The sequence below is a fragment of the Emydura macquarii genome, unplaced genomic scaffold, assembly GCF_026122565.2.
Source record: "Emydura macquarii macquarii isolate MOO-44397 ecotype Brisbane River unplaced genomic scaffold, CSIRO-AGI_Emac_v2 contig_2734, whole genome shotgun sequence".
NCBI lineage: Eukaryota > Metazoa > Chordata > Testudines > Chelidae > Emydura > Emydura macquarii.
The window spans coordinates 3,400,355-3,421,613 of record NW_027132871.1 but is presented as its reverse complement, the minus strand read 5'-3'; the positions used below and the strand labels follow the sequence as shown (position 1 = coordinate 3,421,613).

Genomic DNA, 21,259 nt, shown 5'->3' with positions numbered 1-21,259 from the left:
AAGAACCTTGGGGGCTGCTTAGCAACAAATTGAAAAATTGACATAACTGCAAACAAGGCTGCTGAGTTTGAGGGAAGCCTGGTGCATGATAAGTGGAGTGATTTGTGATAAAAGGATGCTGAACTACTTCAGGGACAGCTATAAAAAATCGTGGCAAGATCAGCTCTTCTGTATGGATCAGAGACAGGGGTAACCAAAGAGAGGTGCTTGTGATGACTTGAAGCCACTGAAATGAGATGTTTGAAGGCAATGAGGGGGTGACTTTCTTGGACCACAGGCGGAATGCTGCCATCAAGAGTCAGACCAAGGTCTATGGCATGAGAGTGTGGAAGGGACAGTACATCATAATACATCATAACTAAGACAAGACATACCAAGGTATGATGGTGTATCTGCTATAGAATGAACACTGCAGTAGGACCTTAATAGTTCTACCAACCATTATAAGTAAAAGGAAGGAAAGTATTCACAATACTGCTGACAAGTACATGCAAAACAAATAACTTATTTTTAAATATTATTAAATTGGGTTATCAGGTAGAATTTATTCAAGTATGCAGTATAAACATTGACTAAATATAAAACACATTTCTGTGAAGGGAATTATGAGAAAATTGAGATTAATGAAACACTCGGGACGGACTGCTTTTCACTGTATGTTTGTTACTCTGACCTGAGCTGGGGTCTCTAAGGAGTACTACAATACAAATCAAACACAACCTAAACATTTATAATATTCTCACCAGTGTTTATGTCCCCATAGACGTTATTCCTCATAGCTCAACAAAAATTTAAAAAGTAATTAAAATTGCTATCAGAAATCCTCTGACTTCAATAGAGGTGCATCTGGTTACACCAAGAACAAATATGACCCATTATGATCAGACTAAGATGCTTCTCAACTGCAAAAAAAAGTAAGCTCCTGAGATTTCTGATAAAAAAAATTGAGGATTGTGTAAAATGTCTGTGGTTTACTTTTCACACATGAAGCAGAAAAAATCAGGTAAACAATGAGCATCAAGTAAGAAGGAACTCTGTAAGGAGAATGTGCCCTCAAGATCAGACTATGAATCAGGAAACTGGGATCATGTTGCTGCCCAAACTTCAGTCTAATTGAAACCTCAGGTGAAATCTTGGCCTCACTGAAGTCAATGGCAAAACTACCATTGACCTTACTGGTGCCAAGATTTCATTCCTGATCTTTAGTGTAACAGAAATAAAAGTTACATTTCACTCTTATGTAAAATAAAAATTAAAAACCCAGAACCAACATTCTAAGCTCTTTTTGGAAAAGAGAAGACATAGTTGCTAAACTATTTCTCCCAAGAAGAGTTTATTTCTTTGGGGAAGATACAAACTAGAATGATGGGAATAGCATTATTTTTTAAAAATTATTTTGGAACTGCAGAAAATTGTTAGGCAACAAGTCTCAAGGAAATCAAGTTCAGGAAATCAGTTGCAACATCAGATAGGAAATGACTTATGGGGAAAACTAGCATTATTGAGCTGAATGGTATTTTCCACCAAACATGTGGGGTGCTTACCGTATCACCTATTGTTCAGTTACTTTCTTTAAACAAATGGATTCAGGATTATTGTAAGAATACTCAGCTGCAATGCAATATATGAATATTTATAGAATATGTAGTTAACTGAAATGGTTTATAGAGAATTGTGGCTGTTACATTGTGGTGTAACATTTTCCCAAATACTCTGGGTCTTTCAGAGGAACAGAAAAAAAATAGGGTTCTGATCTCAGAGATGTTTTCCTTAGAGATCATATTTCACACAACAGCCAGTAACCACTTGCCAATCTATTCAGGCCAAAATTTTCAAGCTGGGTACCTAAAGTTATGCCTTTAAGTCCATATTTAGGAGCCAAACTGAAAGTGGCTCCATTTTCAGAAATGCTGAGCAGTGAGTTATGACTTCAATGGAATTTGGGAGTGTTCAGCACTTCTGAAAATCTGGTCGTTTACACAGATGTCTACACAGAGGAACCCACATTTGAAAAATGTAGCCTTTGTTTTTAAGACTGAACTTAATATTTTAGCAGAGAGAACAAAACAAGATACAAACACCAGAAACTGACACCTTATAGGCCATATTTGTGTATGTCTTTCACAGAGATTCTGATAGGATTTTCTTGTAACTTGCTCAGGAATGGTATATAATATACACTCACCTTCTGAGTGAGTGAGTGAGTCAGTCATCGGAATACAGTATATATCATCTGTAGCCAATCAAGAGGTTTCTGGACCATTACCACATGGAGAGAAAAACCACAAAAGAGGGAACACATCAGTACAAATGAACAAGTTATAAAGGTAAAAATTGGTCATGCCAATTAGAATAGCCACCAATAAGCCCACACATATACAGGCAGCAGTAAGCCTGAGAAGATGAAACAATCAGCTGCTTCATGGAGAAATACTTTCACAAGGACAAACAGATCTTTGACAATGTTTCCACTGAGCAAGCACAAACAGTTTTTCTTTGAGTATCAAATGTGGAGGTCATCACTTTGTTTGTATGTTAAACTTCTATTGTGTCCAGTCATGACCATTTTTAATGCATTTATAAACAAAAAGTGCTTTACCATCTTCCCTCCAACCTTCAAAGCATTTTTTAAAACATTAACAAATCAACCCTTAGAACATCTTTATGTTGCTTTGTATTGTGCCTATTTTACTAAAGAGAAAGTTGAATTACTGAGATGAAGACCAAAATATTCCAGCAGGTCATTTTTCCTTACAACCCAGGGCCGTGACTCTTCCTTGCAAAGTCAAATGCATCTGTGAAAAGTGAATGCAAAGTAGGTGTCAAATGCTACCAGCAGTGAATGAAGAATTCTCACTTGGTGGCATTTTACACCCACTTTGCAAGGTGCAAATGACTGCCCAAGGTGTAAGGCAGGGGAGAATCAGGTCTACAAGGTTCCATTTGTGCTCCTCAACTTGAGGGGCTGATGTGATATTATATGGTATTATTTGAGAAATATTATAAAGGCATGTAATTAAGGACTAGTATAATATATAAGTGCAAGAGGCAGAATTAACATTGCACATGCAATCTTAAAACTGGTATTTCCACACGTCTGAGACCTTAACTGTGCAGCTTCCACAATATTTTTGGAACGTTCCAGTTCTTTTAAAAGAAAAAAGATGGAACAAGAATTATTGTAATAAATGACTTCAAAACTCCACTGAATTGCCTACATATGGAGTTAGTTGGAGAGACATGATGCAATGGACTGTCCCATGAAAGTTGAGAGATCTGCAGGAGGCATCCACTTTCCTGCACACCTTGTAAATCTGCAGATGAGAGCCCCTCTCTTCCAAACCTGATATACATCACTCAGGCTGTGCATTGGGTGTGGAGCTCCCTCCTGCAAACCTCATAAAGAGTCAGTTCAACACCTCCCAGAAAAACCTGAGAGAGAAATTAAGGGGAAGAAAATTTCTGCCCAGAGATTTCCCTACATTATTCCATCTGGAGATAAGGGGGAACAGAGAAGATGACAGGGTTGGCCCCCTATGAAACAGGTCATGAAACCTGCTTCTGAACTCCACTGATCCACTGTAACTCTGTCCCCTGGCAGCCTGCCCTCTCACTCCCTGGCATTTCAGATCTATTTCCCCTGGGTCTACTTTTTCTTTACAGAGGATCCCCATCATAGAGGGGGCCCCACAAAAAGATTTACACCCCCAGAGTGTATTCCCTTGCAAGATCTTCAGGACCAGAGAAGTGTGAGGGGGTGTATGTTCCACCCTAACCCCACATGGATCTTTGAGCTAGCAAAATAGCTGCTGGTGTTGCAGTGGCAGCTGAGTTCCTCCATTCACTCTGGAAGAGAGAGCTCTACATGGATAGGGAGCAGAAGATGTCCTACTCCCAAAGGGCACAGCAACCCCCTCACGCACTTTGCACCTTACCAGATAGGCAGTGAGCAGACCAAGGGTTCCTGTGAAGCCCTCATCTGCACCCATATGCACTTTTCACAACATAACTAAGTTAAAGCTGCACCAGGACAAGGTGCAGCCTTCCCTAGCAAACAGAGAAAGCAAGAGAAGGCTTACCACATCTGGGTATTGAATAAAGTGTTATACAACGGGGCAGTATGTAAAAAAATAATTTTATCACAGAGTTTTTATGAGAAAAGTTTATTTTGTCAACCAAAAGAGATCTTAACTAAAACACTAATTCCTGACATTTCATAGTCGATCACTCAGGCTACTAAAATACATACCATGACAAAACTTCAGTACACCAAATGCAGGATTACATTTCACAAACCCCACTTGTTTTTTTCCTTTGTACAAGCTTGTTGGTTCACTTACATCCGTTACATCAGTAATGAGTTTGGAGTCTGGAAACTTTTAATTTCAAGGTGTTCAATTAGAATGAAAAAAAGAAGTACTTACTGCTTCACATTATGCTAAACTGAAGTGTACAGGACAGAGCTAGAGCAAATTAAAGCTGGAACTTCAGCCTCAGCCTTTTCTACCCCACAAATGGGTCACCCATGTTTACGAGAGTTAAGACACTAACATGTTTCTTTGCAACCACTTATGATGTAGCATGGAAATGTTGCATATTACACACAGAGGCCATTTAATCATCGTATTCTTTATATAACTCTTTCTAAAGAAAAATGTTTGAGATCCACAGTACTTTGACTGGGTATAGACTTGTTTTGGTGCAAACTAAGTACAGCAGTGATACATAGCTGCTTTTCAGAGGGATTTTCACTATTATATATGCAGAGTACCCACTTTTCAAGATTAAGGACTCAATTCTGCCTCCTTTACTCATAGTGAGTATTGCTTTAGTCCATATATCAATGGAACTATTAGTGGAATAAGGCACTACTCAGTCTGAGTGAAGGATGCGAGAACTGGAACTTAAGCCTCTCCATTGGTTTAATTTTTTTTTTCTTTATGTATCAAAATCAATTAGACATTTTGCTAACATGCCAAACAGCTGTATAATACAAATGGCGAAAATATTTTTTTTAAAATGTTTTCATATAAATTTGCTTCTGGGTTGAAATTCTGCCTGTTAAGTTTCAAACTGGAATAAGAAATTCCTGCCTTATTATAAAGCTTTCAAAAAGCATTCAAATGGCTGTGCTACAGTAACTTAGTATATTGTACCTTGGCCAATTGACTCCAGCATCCCAAAATCAAGGATGAGGGGGTTCAGAATTCACAACACTTCAAGCTGTACTGTGTTAAGATTGACCTCAAGGCTACTACATTAAAAGAATAAAAAAATTGGACCGTTTGCTTTCCTAAATGGGAACAGCAGAGATTTCATAACTTTAATTTTTGTGTTGCGTAACAGTTTTCCCAGCTCACTAAGTGAAAACAAATGCATTTCATTTCCTGCAACATGGTCAAGGCAGACCAATGTTAAATTAGTGAATATATATATATTTTAAAAGAAGTAAAATTTCACTATCTTTATAGTACAAATCAACAACTTAGCACTTCCTGTGGAGATGCAGTAGGTTCTGAAAACTCTGGTAGACAGATTAAAAATAAGAGGGGGAGTGTGCATTGCAGGGGACGGGAGGGGAAAAGGGACAAGTGATGACCTGATTCATTCAGCTATGTAGCCTGATTGGGCACTCACAGCTGCAGCTCTGGACTGCTAGTACTGAAGATGATACAGCTCACAGTTTCAGAGGGATAACAGGCCAGTATTTGGGCTGCTTTTTATCACAGTTCCTATCAAAGGCAAGTTGCATGGCAGTCTCCATAGCTTGGATTTTGGCAGCACCCACACCATAGAGTTTCTTCATTTCAGCCATTCGTCTCTCCCCAGGTCTTTCCGCAGGGGGTTGCACCGAACGTCTTGTTGTTAGGTGTAGGTCATGATCAGCTTCAACATACATGTCCTGGTGCTCTGCTTCAAGCTCCTGCTGCTTTCCTAGACCAAAAAAATATATATATATTTCTGGAGACTTAATATTTTATTAGAATACCACCCAGTCATGCTTCAGCTCTGCTGAAATCTCATCAGTCTGTTATTTTGTAAGTGAATACAGATTCAAATGCATCCTGAAAAAAGCTCACGGTAACTCATGCAAAATGTGGCTTATTTTTACATTCACAAAGCAAATTTCACATTACATATCATGCTGCATGATACAAGAACACCACAAAATCGCATAACTAAAAATTAAAAAAAGAGAACAAAGTAATCTGAGTTGAATCTTGAAATTGTTGAGAATCTTGCATTTATAAAAAACAAAATGTAATTAGCTTTGCCTCATCTCCCCCTTAAACATTCAGCGTCCTTTCAAGGTGTGAGACCCAATGCTGAAAGTAATTACTTTGCAGCTGTGATGAGATGATACACAAAACGGTGTAACTTTAGTTGAACCATAGTCAATTGTAACCAATTGCATTTTCTAAATGAAAAGAATGAACAAGCCAGTCTGTCATGCAAGTGCCAGCCATCAAGCGTATCGAGTGAAATACAGCTGTGTCATGTTTACACTCTTGCGCCAAGTTCATCTATTACTTGAGATTTATAAAGCCCATACAGATAATAGTCTTAGTTTCTATTTTAAAAACCCAGCAGCACACCAAAGTATTAAAGTGAAGTTAAAGTAATTCAGACAGGTAAAACACTTAGTTCTATTTACCCTTGGAAATAATTAAATTGAGACTCATCTGGAAGTAAAATCTGGATGATTCCCATCCTCAGTTTGGCTCCATGCAGTGAACTAGAAGCTAACTGAAAAACCATCACTTCAGCAAGAAAATTACTTATTTTGTTAAAACAGGTCTGACATTGTGGGATGACTCCTAGACTGCAAGGCGCTGAATGCTTCCAACAATCGTTACAAACAACGAGAGATGAGAACTCTCAACCTCTTCCACAACAAGGTCCTAGTTAAAAACTTGGTTTACTTATGAGGGGAAGAAAAGACAAGCAATGTGTTTTGATCCGGTATTTAAAACAAGAAAAGGGCCTATAGGTTAAAACGTATTAAACACACACAAGACTCAGTAGAGTTATGGATAATGCATTTCCCCCCAACATTAATACTGAGATTTATCTCTAGTGAAACACAGAACATCTGCAAACCCTAAACCAAAGTTAAGTATCTTGATATATCTGCCTTGGAACATCTGCAGTTTATTTTTATGCTGGAAAGTAATGTGTAGGCAGCCAACTGACAGTCTTTCGGCCTCACTCAACAAATTATTCCTCATACCTCATTCACGGAAAATAGATATTTTAAACAGTACAATATGAAACTTCAACTCTGGCATCTGTTTCTTTGCTGGAGAGACAGAAAGTTTTGTCTTGCCATTTTAAAGGTTGTGGTATTTGTCCATACTTTTGTGGCAGAGGGAGAGCTTTGGGGGCTATAAGCACACCATTCTATCTAGATGCTCCCCTTACAATTATTTTGTTTTAAAGGGCATATTTCCAAAGGGAAGATCATTTTTCTGCCAATACCCATAAGGAAACGCATAGATGAGGGTCCATATATGGTTTTGGAAGAGTTGGGCATATCTGGACCAAGGCCACTTTAACCAGAAGGTCTTGATTACACAGTGGCAAAAATGCCTGTGGGCAGTGCTAGACCTACAGTGGGAGAATGGTAGGCCTTGACTGCACTGGTAAAATGCATCACATTAGAAAATGTTAACTAACCCCATGTAAGGTTCCCCTCAACCAGCTAACATGCTTTTAAACATTTTTCCCTGTCTACCCTAGGTGCTTAGTAATGTTTAAAATCGTTAGGGTATGTCTACACAGCAAACGCTGTGCATGGGGTAGCCTACCCAAGCTAGCTTGGGCTACAACAGTGACGTCAACACAAGTCGGGCTAATGAGCCAAGTTACCCAGTGCCTGGAACTATACAACCCACACTGCATTGTCTTCATTGCTGTTACCCAGGCTAGCTGGATTCAAGTGAGCTTGGGTAGGCTAGCTTGTGCATGGCGTTTGCCGTGTAGACATATTCTTAGTTAAAAAATTTTCCATTGTGAACAAGATCTCAGTGAGAGAGGCTAAGCTAAGTGACTTGCCCAAGCTCACAAGAGAAGACGGGCAGAGCTGTGAACAGAATCCGCATCTCATGGCTCTAGCCTGTTCTTTCGCCACAAAACTACCTCCGAAAACCTCTGTATTTACTATGCAAGCTTTTATCCACTTACCACACAGCTGTTTCATTTGTTTGCTTCAAAATGGCCTCTTGTAGCTTATCACACAAGATAACACACTTTTTTTTTTTTTTTTTTTTTTTTTTAAACAGGTTCATTTCTTTCAGAGAGATGACTTGAATTACTGTTCTTGAAAACTAAGTTTTGGGCAGAGGTTTTACGGTTAACACATTCTAAACCTACAATAGCTTTGAACCTCATCTCCATTTGGAGCACTGAGGCAGCCATGTTTAATAAATGCACTAACAACTTTAGAAACTGATAAGGAATATGCATTGATTGTAATCCTAAAATTAATCAGTCCTTGATTTTTGAACCCAGGTTTATCAACTGATTTACCATCTGATAGCTCTGGTGAAAAGATTCCCAAAATCACTATATCACAGTCTCAGATATTTAAAGCCCAGACCCAAGGCTATTTAATACTCTACAGAAAGAGGTCTGACTCAGAGGAAAGGTAAAGGGGACACACAGCTCTTCACCTCTATGACACTTGTTCAACTTCAGCCCAAGACGCTAGTGCTAACAGCAGTTACTAGCTCAGATATTTGGGGGCTTGAGTGAAATGCGTTTGCGGTCTGAAACCAGTTATTTGTGGTCACAAAAGCTACTATCATAATGGGCACTAATTACTACAGTTGTTGTAAATCTTGGGAAAAAGGCCAAGGAATGAGTAGATATATAAACTGAAGTATCTAGAGCAGTAGTCTCTCCAGCTAAGGCACACAGCAGGGCAGGGTGGAGAAGTTTGTCTTGCATTGCTCATACTGCACTTGCTCTGTGGAAAAATGGCAGACTTTGGTCTCAATGGTTATCAATCTGGCTCTTTTCACAGGCACAAAATGCACTTTAAAAATAAAAAGAACTTGCAAGAAATGGGCAATTACTCTTGGATCAAAAGATTTGAAAATAAATAACTAGCAATGTACCAAATTCAAGAAAATGTTATAAACTGCATACTGTTATAATGTACATGGGCAAAGCAAAGACTCCAGCACTCCTCCGAAGCAAAGACCAAAGTTAATCTATACATAAGATAGCAGGGCTCACTAGGAAAGTTATCTTCAACCTAGAGTACTAGAATCCCCTCACATTCTGAAATTAGTGTCTCATGGCCAAGGGAATTGGAACAAGGAATACCTTTGAAAAAAATAATTTACACAATTCTGTGTGGCCCGTCTTTGCACTTTCCATAGACTAAACTAAATATATCAAAGCTTCCTTTTAAAGCATTCAATTACTGGCAAGATTTTATTTTCTGTTACAATGTGGAACAATATTTTGCAAATGTTATAAACCAGGCAACCAGCTGTGGTGTCATCTGGTTACCCTACAAAGAATAAATATTGCTGACATTTTTATAATTGGACAGTTCCCCTGGAATTCCCCATCTCCTATCTTTAAAGTTACTTTTGTCTTAAAACCCATCTCTAGAATCATTACTGAATATATTTCTGCTGTGAGACGATCCTCAATTGGTGCAAAACAAACAAACAAACGAACAAAAAACACCTGCCCCAAACAAAACAAAACAAAACAGCAGGTGTCAGACCATTTTTCAGATGCAGTAAAGAGGAGATTCCTTTCCAACTTCCAGAGTTCCAAATACACTTATTTAACTCACTTTCACCTGTACTGGAGCACTACCAAGGTTTTCTGGACTTCATTAACGTCCCATTAAGGCTTGATTTTGAATAGGAACACATATAATGCATAAATAATAACAACCCCCTACCTCCCCACAATGATAAATCACCCTGGCAATCAGGCAGGCAATTTTTGCCTACACCGCCCGCTATAAATAATCATCTTTAATTTGGTAATGCAGTAGATTAGACAAAATTTGCAGGAATCTAGACAACTGCAACTCTACTGTCTGTCACTGGCAGGATCAGAGTAAGCTGTGGTTAGTTCAATAAGGATTAAGCCCCCCCCCGGGATTTGGGGCTACATGTGGACACAGCAATCCTCCCATGTGCTGTCATTTGAAGGATGGGGGCCTAAGCCCTCCTCAAGATTTAAGCAATTTTTTTCTAAGAGCCCTTATCCTCATTTTAAAAGAGCAATGCCAAATACTTTCTGTAATTTTGATCCATTTTGCCTTTCATTGTTTGTAATATCTTCTAAAGAAGCTTAAAGAGTAATCACAAAAATTTACCCTTTTCCACTTTTTAAAAAAAATACATTTTTATTTGGAGAAAGATCTGTATGGAGATACTTTACTTTTTTATACCATTAGGTAAAGGAAAGATCAGAACGTAGCAACCTGCGTTGGATTTTTGATCAGGATACCATGGCATTGATACTGTGGCTTGTTTTAAACCATTTTTCCCCTTTGATCTTCACATTTATATATCCAACTTCAGCTTGTATTTACTGATTCTATGCAACAGGTCAACTCTTCTCATAAAGACATTTCCATAATTCTTTAGTTGGAAACATTTTGCACTCTGCCATGTTTCTGGGTTATGGCCCATTCACATGATATTCTGGCAACAGACCACAGTCGTGCTCTTCAGAAGAAGTGGCAAATGGCCCTTCCTTTACTGTCTTCCAGTTTCCATTTTAGACAGCAGATTATTCTTCACAAAAAAATGTCACTTTCCTCAGTGTTTTTCTTTTGTGATTTCTGACTTGTACTCCTTTTCAGTGTTCTGTCTGTTTATTACAAAGATAAATAATATTCTGACTGCTGTATGTGCATTTTCTGAGCATTCTGATCTACTCCTAAATATAATTTAAGTTGGACATGAGCAGCACATCACAAATCTATCTGAAGAGCGTAGGTATTTCCTTTTTTCACTGAGGTTTTTAGTTCCCAGTCCTGTCTCCGAGGGCCGTGTGAGAAGTACTCCTCTGATGTGTTAATCTTCTACCCATATGCTGCTTCTCAGTTTGAGGGGCTGACTCTTCCACAGCTAAGAAGCTGTAATACTACAGCAAACTTCCATGATGTGACCTTTTCTTAAACAGGTTATTTTATTATAAAAAATAATAATCCCTAATAACAGGTAAACCTTTGGGTACAATTAATACCGCTGTATAAAAAACACAAAACAAAGTTTAAAAATTGAGATTTCTGTAATTGGGATCTTCATGGAATTTAGCTTTAGCCCTTTAAAAATTCCAAGAAATGTAGGAGATCCCCACAAGGCTGAAGTTTCAAGCTCGGCTCCTGCAGAAATGCCGAGTTTTGCAGAAATGGTACTTCAGTCAGTGCGAGCCTAGGAGATGCAACAAATTTTTGGATAAACCCAAATTAAAAAAAAAAAAAAATTGTGATTATGCAAAAACACAATCTTATTTACGGGATATGGTTTCTTTGAAATGGGTAAGCACTAAATAACAAGAAGTATCGCACACGCGTACTAAATGAGAAAATAGGATGACTCAATGGCAGCATGAACAAGCTAGGTCTAGCTGTGAATTACTTTAGGGAGGCTGGATCCATGCTGAAAACTGCTTTAAATTCAAATGGGCTTCTGCTTGCAAAATAACAATGTTAGGGTTACAACTGAAAATTTATGAAACCCCTCCCCTCCCATTGAAATATGATGTCCAAGGGAATGGAGACAGTCACATCACTCCTCAAACAGGAAGATTAGAACTTATCTACATAGGGAAATTAACTGGCATAGCTATAGCAGAATAAACTATTCTGCTACAGCTCTGACGGTATAACTCCCCTGTGTGGACACTATTCTGGAACAAAAGTAACTTTATTCTGGAATAATTCCCCATATAGACAAGCACACAGTCTGCCGTAGCAGCCAACCATGAAATGGAACTAACACAAAGTGTCCAAAGGATTATAAACCCAGGCACCTTCATGCTGACTAATTCTAACTCACCTCCACCCCTACTAACAACTGGAATAAACATCGAACATTTTACCATGAGCTCATCTTAAATCTATGAACACCACAACTCTTAAGAAAAAAATGTTTCACGGTAGACTTCAACCTAAGAAATTGGAGCAGATGTGTTTTCATTGTCAGTTTTGCTGTAGTCTGAATTCTCACTGGAGAAACAAGTAGGAAAGAGTCTAAAGAGTGCATTGCTCAGAATGGACGTGGTTGTAAAAGGCAATCTATTACAGCAGATAAAAAACAGATTTCCCAGATCAAATGTATTCAATTCAGCTCATTTCCTTTTGTTATAACAGACACTTTCTCAGCTTTTCTAGCGCTTTAGGAGAGGGAAACTGACAATCGTAAAAATAAATCGTTGAGCAAAAAAGAAATCGCTGACCAAGACACTGAGTGAATGTAAATTTAAATATATAATAGTTAGAAACAAAGAATGGAAGTCACAACTCTTGACCAAGTTTGCTTCAGAGTAGTTATGTTGGCAAGTTACTTATCCTCTCTGTGCCTCAGTCTATATTGATCTATAAAATTAGTAGAATATTTTTCTACCTCACAAGGAATTTTGGAAGGATTAATGGTTACAAATTATTTTGAAATCCTTGGACTAAATGACCTGTAGAAGCACAGAATAACAGGAGATTAAAGAAACTCATTTCTCTTTTACAAATACCATTAGTAAGTAAGGACTCAGTTCCGATCACACATACTTGCACGACTCTCAAGATTTATTGTTTAGATTGTTATCAGTCAAATGCTCGCACGAGCAGCCCTTTACATTTCTACTGTCCAAGATCCTCAACTAAACCGCCAGTCAGTTGGTTTATGTTTCCCCCTTTTACCTTCCACAACTAAATGTTTTAAAAAAGAATTTCATTATCCCCAACTATTTCATGAACTCACACAAGCATTACTAAATATGGAAACCAGCTTGGTTGGTAGTATTTTGAATGAAAGTCTGTTCTAGAAATTAAAGACTGACTGCTCTAACAAAATCCATGATCATACATACATATCTCTCTGCCACACATGGACCACTCCACACAGCATACATAATGGACTAACGCATCCAGAGTAACTGAGACACAGCATTGTTTTACAATATTAAAGTGACCAGAACCATGTCACATTATGCTGTCCTATTCACCCAGTAAAATGTACGCACTATTGGAAAGGATATCTAGAGTCTGTGCTTAAGTCATCTGACAGAATTACAAAGTCAATGAGCTGCTGACCATTACCTTGAAATTAGTACAGGATCAGGCTCTGGCAGCTGCTTCTAGTGAGGATCAAGTCTACAGCAATAAGATTAGATGCAGACCAGCTGATTCTGCACTCTTTCCCCTCCCCCCCAGAAACAATTCCAATCTGTTGCTGATAGCAACAATTCTGACACCAAACAGAGGCACACCAGCCCTAAGGTAAACAGAGAGATTATTTAAATCTATACATAAAGTATACCTATATATATGCCCACATAACTTTATATACACAGGAAAGAGAATGCACTTCATTATATGCTCCATTATGAAAACAACTTGTATCCACCTCAAAGTAATTCAGGGTGACCAAATCCAGCAGTGCTTTATTTTTAAATCTGTTTTGCCATTGTCAAAGATTTATTTTTACCTGTGTTTTGAATAGAGATTAAATAGGTGTGCTCGCAAATAGATGTTTCATACCTGTACAGAACACCACAGACTATGAATTGTGAATTGCGGGTCTAATCCAAAACAATATTTTGCCTGCATTATTTTAAAAAAATTTAATTCTCTCAATAGCATATTAAACTGTTGAGCTTTATTTCCCAACTCCAGCTATGGATGCTGAAATGAAGCTAGTTTCATTGTAAGTTGTATGAATGCAACTAAAATAATTAACAATGGGAAAATGGTTACTTTTTGCTTCAGCAAAAACTCTCTTCATGTGTTTTTGGATAACATTGTGTAACTGTCATGTTAACTTTTTTATTGTTTGTTAAAGAAATATACAGGGACCATGAACTGACTTTTCAATTAGCTAGCGGTGATCCAAGCAACTGTTACTGCAGGCACAAAGAATAAAATAAATTACACTGATCAGGATGAAGCTGGCCTCAGCAAGTTAAAAACAAAAACAAAAACAAACAATAATAAATAAATAAATAAAAAAAAATCCATGCCTCCAGGCAACCAGGGCAGGCTGCCTAACCTGTCTTTCAATCATTTCATAAGGGGCCTCTTGAAAGAGGGGTCAACATACTTTCCAGAGTGGCTCAGTTTATCAGAACTTTGGTAGCAAGGGATTTGGGATTTTTCTTCAGACTCTTCTGAATGTGCTTCATATTTCCCTCTGATATTGTGTCATACTAGCTTACTGCCCAACAACTTCACTTGTAGGAAGGGTAATTCGTCAACAATTCTGGCAATTCCAAACTGCTATAAAACAGTAGGAGAAACCTCCTGTGTGCCAGGAAGCGAAAGTCCAGACCAGAGTATAATAAACTAAAACATGGTCTCCTAGTTCTGACACCGTTTTTCACCTACCAGGGCATCTTAGTAAAATAAACTAAGATTATTTACGTCTACTGAAAAAAATGCCATCCCCCTGCCTTGTAATTTTGTACTGAAAGCAAAATTATCGCTCACTCAATTCATATGCATCTCAACTGAGCAATGAGAAAGCACAGAAGCAGCATATTCTTTGAAGAACAGGCAGGGTGACAAGATTGAGCACCAGGCTTTTGAGAGCCTTTGGGCAGGAGGAAAAAATACAAAAAAGACATTTTATGGACTCTTTCATAAAAACAACTGAATTATTTCAGTCCCCATGTTTCCATATCAAAACTCCAGCAAGACTGCTTGAATAAGTGACGAAAACTTCATGTCCACTGGTACAGATGGTGGCTGACAGATGTATAAAAACAACATGGATACCTTTCTGGCATACTTACTAGAAACAGATCATGAATCGAAGGTATCGATACCTTTGATATACTCTATGCTACGCCTAGGTCTAAAAACCCAAAATGATAAGAATTGAGAAAATGTATGGACCCCAGATGTGACTGGAGCTGCCTCCATCATCACCGGCTCTGAAAAGGGACGGTTTGATTCTAGGCAATAATTCAGAGACTGCTTCTGCCTAACTACTGCCTGTTTTAAAAAAGGCAGCTGGCATCCTGCCCAGTGTAAAATTATTAACTTTGCCTGCCAAGTGTGAGCTTAGCACCATTCTGAACTGACTTTAGTGGGACTACTCATATGATTAAATTTAGGCATGTTCGTAGGTGCCTTGGTGATCTGGGGCCTTTACCAAACAAGAAGCGCAATTGCCCAATCCCACAAGTGGGCAGAGAGGGCTCTCTCAGAACTTCATCTTAGCGAGAAAGTCCACAAAGGATGACAAGGCATTTACCATCTCCTGCCTTGATCCTGCCTCCTCCAATGTGCCAGCCAGCTTACTCTGGTTAGAATGAATTTTCCTTCTTTACAGCAAAAAAGTCCTTCACAATGAAAAAAGAACTTGATTCTCAAACTCCCTTCCCACCTCTCCCCCCACTGAACAGGTTCACTGGTGTAGACTTTCACCGACGCTGCGGTAAGAGAAGAGAAGAAAATGCACCACCGCACTAGCATGGAAATGTGAAAATAATCACAACTGATCAGGCTTCGAGCAAGTCTTCTCCCACTGATGCTCTAGTCTCCTCCACATCTCTGCCTTCAGCTGCAAGCTTCCTGAAAAGGAAGGCAATTTGCATGGATTTTGCAGTGGGAAAGACTATCAGAAGGTTGGCATATTGATACTTGGGGACCTACATTCCGTAGCAGACTCTCCTGATTTCTGTGGCAAAGTAGTACTGAATTTTCTGGTGCAATGACACTTCTGCAGTAGCTCCAAGTGAAATTTACTGATTTAAATATGAGCAATCACAGAATCAACAGAGAGCTCCCTGTGTTATTTATTCTAATATTAATTTCAATACAATTCTCAATTTAAAATTTATTTTTCATTTTACACTGAAGCCATATTTTCAATGTGCTGCAGAATTTTATACTGACGACAAAAATACTTTTCAGAAATCAGGGGAGACTTTTGGCAGCTGGGCAAGGGATTTTTGACACTCAGGAGACAAATGAGAATTGTGGAACTGAGGAGGGGATGCATCAATCTATTTTAGATACTTTATATGGCCCCCATCACCGTAGTATTTGAATACCTCACAATCACTAATGTACGTACTGTGTCCTCAGAACAACATAGGGAAGTGTTATCTCCATTTTGCAGCCACAGAAAGACTAAGGCTATGGCTACATGAGAGCTTGCAGCGGAGAAGCTTCACCAACACAGCTGTGTCGCTTTAAGCTCTCTCGTGTAGCCGCTCTAAACCTACAGGAAAGCGTCCTCCCATTGGCTTAGTTATTTTAGCCCCCATGAGCAGCACTAGCTATATCAGCTCTTCTGCAGACTTACCGCTGTCTACATCTGCACTTAAGTCAGCGTGTTATGTCACTCAGGAGGGTGGGCTAATTCACACTCTTGAACGACATATAGTAACTTACATTGACTTAAACTGTAGTGTTGCCACAGCCTAAGCAATTTACTCAAGGTCATACTGGATGTCTGTAGCAGAGCAGGGAACTGAACCCAGTCTCTTAAGTCTGAGGGTTGGTCTACACTACAGAGTTTTGGCGACAAAACAGTGGAGGTGTACACAATGAAATGCTCCTCTCACCGATGTAACTCCCCTGCTATGCGGACATAATAAAACCACCTCAAAGATAGGTGGAGGGGTTATGTCGGTGTAGTTAAGGCGATGTAGTGTCAGTGAAGACAGTGTGTTCCTTGCATCGCTTTTGGCTGTCATTCTTGTCAATTCCATGGCTCTGCTGGAACCATGAAATAGACAAGAAAGCCAGGCAGCTAGAGCCCAGCTGCCCCCAACACCTTTGGAGAGCCGAGTGGCTGGATCCTGTTCCCGCCTGGGAGCAGGGTGAGAAGCCTCGGGAGGCTTCCGGCAGGGAAGGGGGCAGGAGAAGCCCCAGGCAGCTCCTGGTGGGGAAGGAGAAATGGGGGAGGAGGAGCAGCCCACCCGGAGCCTGTGACCCTCTAGGGCAAGTCGGGCTCCCAGCAGGGAGCTGCCAGTGGAGCTGAAAGATTGGACTCTCAGCTCCCTCCCCAGACTGCCCCTCTTAGGTCTGTGGAAGTGCTCCTGGTGAGGACACACACCCCCAAGAAGGGCAGTGTGGACGTCAGCCACCGCAGTAATTAATGTGGTGGCTGAAAGTCAACCTAAGTTAGGTTGACTTATCTTTGTAGTGTAGACAAGGCCTGAGGCAAGCACCCTAATCATCAGCCATCCTTACTCTCTGCCCTCCTCTTTCACTCTCTTTTGAGCAGATTAGGAGGTGACAATTTGTCCTCTCAGCTCCATTTCTCCTGACTGCCTCTAACAACAATGAATAAGCACATTATTTGGATGCTTCTGCTGCAATGTTCATCAGAGAAATAGTGAAAGATGCTGACATTTAAATGGCCATTATTAAGTTTAGGCATGAAAGTCAATGGGAGCAACTCACACCTCTCAGCGCTAGGCATTTGGAAGGTTTTTTCTATAACCATAAGGACTAGAAAATTAATCTTTTCAAAATTAAACTTTAGATATTTTGCAGCCATATGATGGGGCAGGTGGTAGATTACGTGGCCAATTCTGTGGCCATGGAATTGCAGAAACCATGGCCCCCCTGTTTATATCTCATTAAAATGTTGGCCATTCACTATGCTTTATTTATCCCAGTGCTTTATATCACAACATCACTTTTAAATCTTCTGATAGAAATAGCTACAGTAATAATCCCCTCTCCCATGCACAAGGGTTATATTAAATCATTGTTGTTTTAACATCTTATTAGAATGAATTTGTTGTTTCCAGGTCCCTGCTTCCACTTCCTGGTACAAGACAGTAGTTGGGGTTCTGTCGCTGTACATCCCTGCAGGACTCATCAGGGCAACAGCAAGGAACAGTCAGTCAGAATTCCAGCCTAGATGCACTGATTCTGGAGACCAGAAATGCAGTATGTTCCCCCCACAAAAGGAGCCTACTAAGAGTATCCAACCACAGCGGGCTACGGGGCAGGCAGCAAACACACAGTCTGGGAAGAGGAGCACACGAACAAAGAGCTGAATCTGTCAGGGCAATGGGGTGGCTGCTTTTGAAGAGTCACCAGAGGAGCAGGAGCCCTGCTTTCCTCTAGAGCTGCTCTTGTCAGCAGGGTTTCAGCAACTCTTTCCCCAGCAGCTGCTCTCCCAGGCTCCCCTGGAGGGGAAAAGAATGAAAAGGGAAGTATGGGAGCCAGTAAGAGCAGCTGCAGATGCCAGCAGAATAAGCAAATAAGCAGGACTGACTTTAGAAAATGACTAGTGCAGCAGAGTCCCGCGCCAGAAGTAGCTCTAGAGGAAAGCAGAATCCTAGGCTCCCCACTGAGCTATTCAGATACAGTCCCCGAGTACTCCACAGCCCCAATCAGAGCACTCCCTCCCCTTCCCGCTGCTTGTCCTCCTCCCCATTCCCGGGAAGTGGCTTTCACATGTAGCCCAGTTTAGGCTCTCAGTGTTTGGCAAGACTATAACGTCCCATAGGCAATCTCTAGGCATGGGACTCTACTCCTCAGTTCTCTGGCATTGGTCAAATACAGAACAATTCCTTCAACCCCCTAGCTCTTAGAAGGAAGCAGAGGCAAGAGCTGGCACACAACATATTCTATCTAAAACTGAATTATTAAAATAAATGATTAAAAAAAGAGTCAGGAGTCACAGTAGCTAATGCATCAGAATTGTAAGAGTGCATTTGTATGTTAGAGCAACTTGCTAAGCCTTCACTGGCGTGGTAGGATAGCTCAGTAGCACAGTTCCTCATAGAAGTCTGCTTGTGCATCCATCCACAAATGAGAGGAGGCCATGGAAACTGGCCTATCTTTTAGAGTGAAGTGAGACTGGCCCTGGCAGCAAGCAGAAAGAGGCAATGGATGATCTATAGATGGAAAACTGAGGCATAGAAAGATTCCGGCTAACATTTTCAAACACAGGTTCCTAAAGTTAGACACTTATCTCCTCAGAAAGGCATCTACAGATTTTCAGATATACCAAGCACCCTCAATTTCCACTGGACTCAGTAGGAACTGCAGGTGCTCAGCACCACAGCATTTGATGAAGTGTCTCAGCCAAGGCTGCACAGCAAGCCTTAGACAGAGAAAGAAACAGAACTCTCACAGCCTAACTCTGTGCTTTAACCACCAAACCACTCTTCCTAGAGGTTAGCCACTGACGAGCCAACAAATGATATGAAGCTCAGGCTGTATTTGAATCAGTTACCCAGGGATGAAAGCCCATTGTTCCATTACCAATATCCTAAGCCTTCCAGAGTAACAGCTCTCCAGTGCAGTCTTCAGAGTTTGCAGGCTGTGTTGGATCAATGAAAGTCACATCTCCACGTACAAAAGCAATATATTTTTACATGCTCAAACTGTCTCTGAAGTAATATAAGACCAAAGGGCTTTTCTAAAGGATAACTGCATGCTCTATTTTAAAAAAAATATACTATCTAGACCGCTAGGACTTTCTGTGTTCCCAAACAGATACTCTTAGAATTAAGACAAACTGTCCTTTGTGAAATTACAGATATGAGGGCATGTCCACGCATCTGCCTCTACCGCCCCTCAAATTAACCTAAATCTATATTCTGGGCGGGCATGATTATAGCTGTATTTCAAGACAAAAGTACATGTTGGGAAGGTGAAAATTCTGCTGCTGCCTCCCCCATGCAGAGTCCTGAACACTGTATCAAGAATTTGGCTGGCATCTGCAAAGGTGAAAAGGGTGAAGATTCTGCTGCTAAAGGAAACATAATCATAATCTAATTCCTAGAGCCTTTGGAGAGGTTCATTTAATACAAGGCTGCTGATGGGAAATGTAGTGCCTCAAGACCTCGGATATAGCAATGAAGGACAGCTGCTTCCTCTCCTCTCTATGCAGTTCATGAAGGGATAGGTAACCTGGAGTCAGTCCCTCAGCATGCAGGAGACAGTCCTATATCAGAGGTGCTATCTCCAACAGAATCTTCAGTGATTCAAGTACTGGGAAGAGGATGCTGACAGATTCAAGTGGCAGCAGTGCAGGCAGAGCCACTGAAATCAAGAGAACATGTATGAAGAGAGTGCAAGTGGACTAATGATTCTACCACCAGTTTTGTTCTATCACCACTGTTTTGGCAGTGTGGGGAGCAGGAAAGAACAGCAAAAGATACTGGCAACCAAAATCAAGAAACTGTTAGGACCATCTGGTGAGAAAGAGTGCAGTGAAGATGGCGAGGAAAATTTGGAGAAAAATAATGATGGCAAACAAACCGTCTTAGTGATCTGTTTATATTTGGAAGATTGTATAGTCCCCAGGAAACACACACAAGCCAGTTTAAATACATTTTTAAAATAAATTTAATGATCTTTCCATAGGTTAAAAATAGCAGCCTGAAAAACTCCAAGTTTAATCCACCAATTTTTACAAAAGTAGCCAAAGACAGCAGTCCTCACAGAGATCAAAGAAACAAGCTGATTTTTTCAGGGTGGACGGGTGGGGGAAGAGAGTATGAATTTGCAAAGCTCTGAATTTTCAAACTCTCAAATATGACACACATCTTAGTTCATCACATGAAAACATTTTTAAAGGCTTCCTCTGGCTGGAAACCATGTCTGAAACATTTTATTTGGACTAGTTTTGGGGAAGTTGGAAGGAGGGCGGGTATACATAGCAACTCAAAACTGGGGCTCTAATGGAAAAAGCTAGTGATTGCATTAACAATGGACAGACTGCCATGCCTCAATAATAAATCGCCACAATTCTAATTTCCTCTGCTTTTCTTTATTTTTAAATACAGGAAACTACTTTATTGCCATTTTATTATTGTGTACAGTAGTCTGTGCATTGTTAATCCTTTAATTAGCCTTACATTATAGCCCTGTGCCTTTTTCCCTTTTATAAAAAAAACAGTAAAGAGAAAAATGGTATATAAGAAAAATCCAAAAGGTGAGTATGTTTTAAAGGCTATGTTAAAATATGTGAACTGGAAAATATGTGCAACTAGAGAATTTGTTGAATTGCAAGTCCTGACACGCTCCTTTTTTTGTTTTATGTTCTTATAATTCTTCAAACATGTTCTTTACAAACCTAAA

At 39.8% G+C, this 21,259-nt stretch overlaps 1 protein-coding gene across 1 annotated transcript in view; it reads right to left on the bottom strand.

The window, feature by feature from the left end:
* Window positions 1-4,425: 4,425 nt before the first annotated feature.
* Window positions 4,426-21,259, bottom strand: part of GEMIN8 (gem nuclear organelle associated protein 8) — a 35,392-nt gene continuing 18,558 nt past the window's right edge. Inside the window, exon 4 of the mRNA XM_067566163.1 lies at window positions 4,426-5,934. Within this exon, the coding sequence (XP_067422264.1) occupies window positions 5,678-5,934 (257 nt within the window). The 3' untranslated portion in view covers window positions 4,426-5,677. The remainder of the gene's footprint in view (window positions 5,935-21,259) is intronic.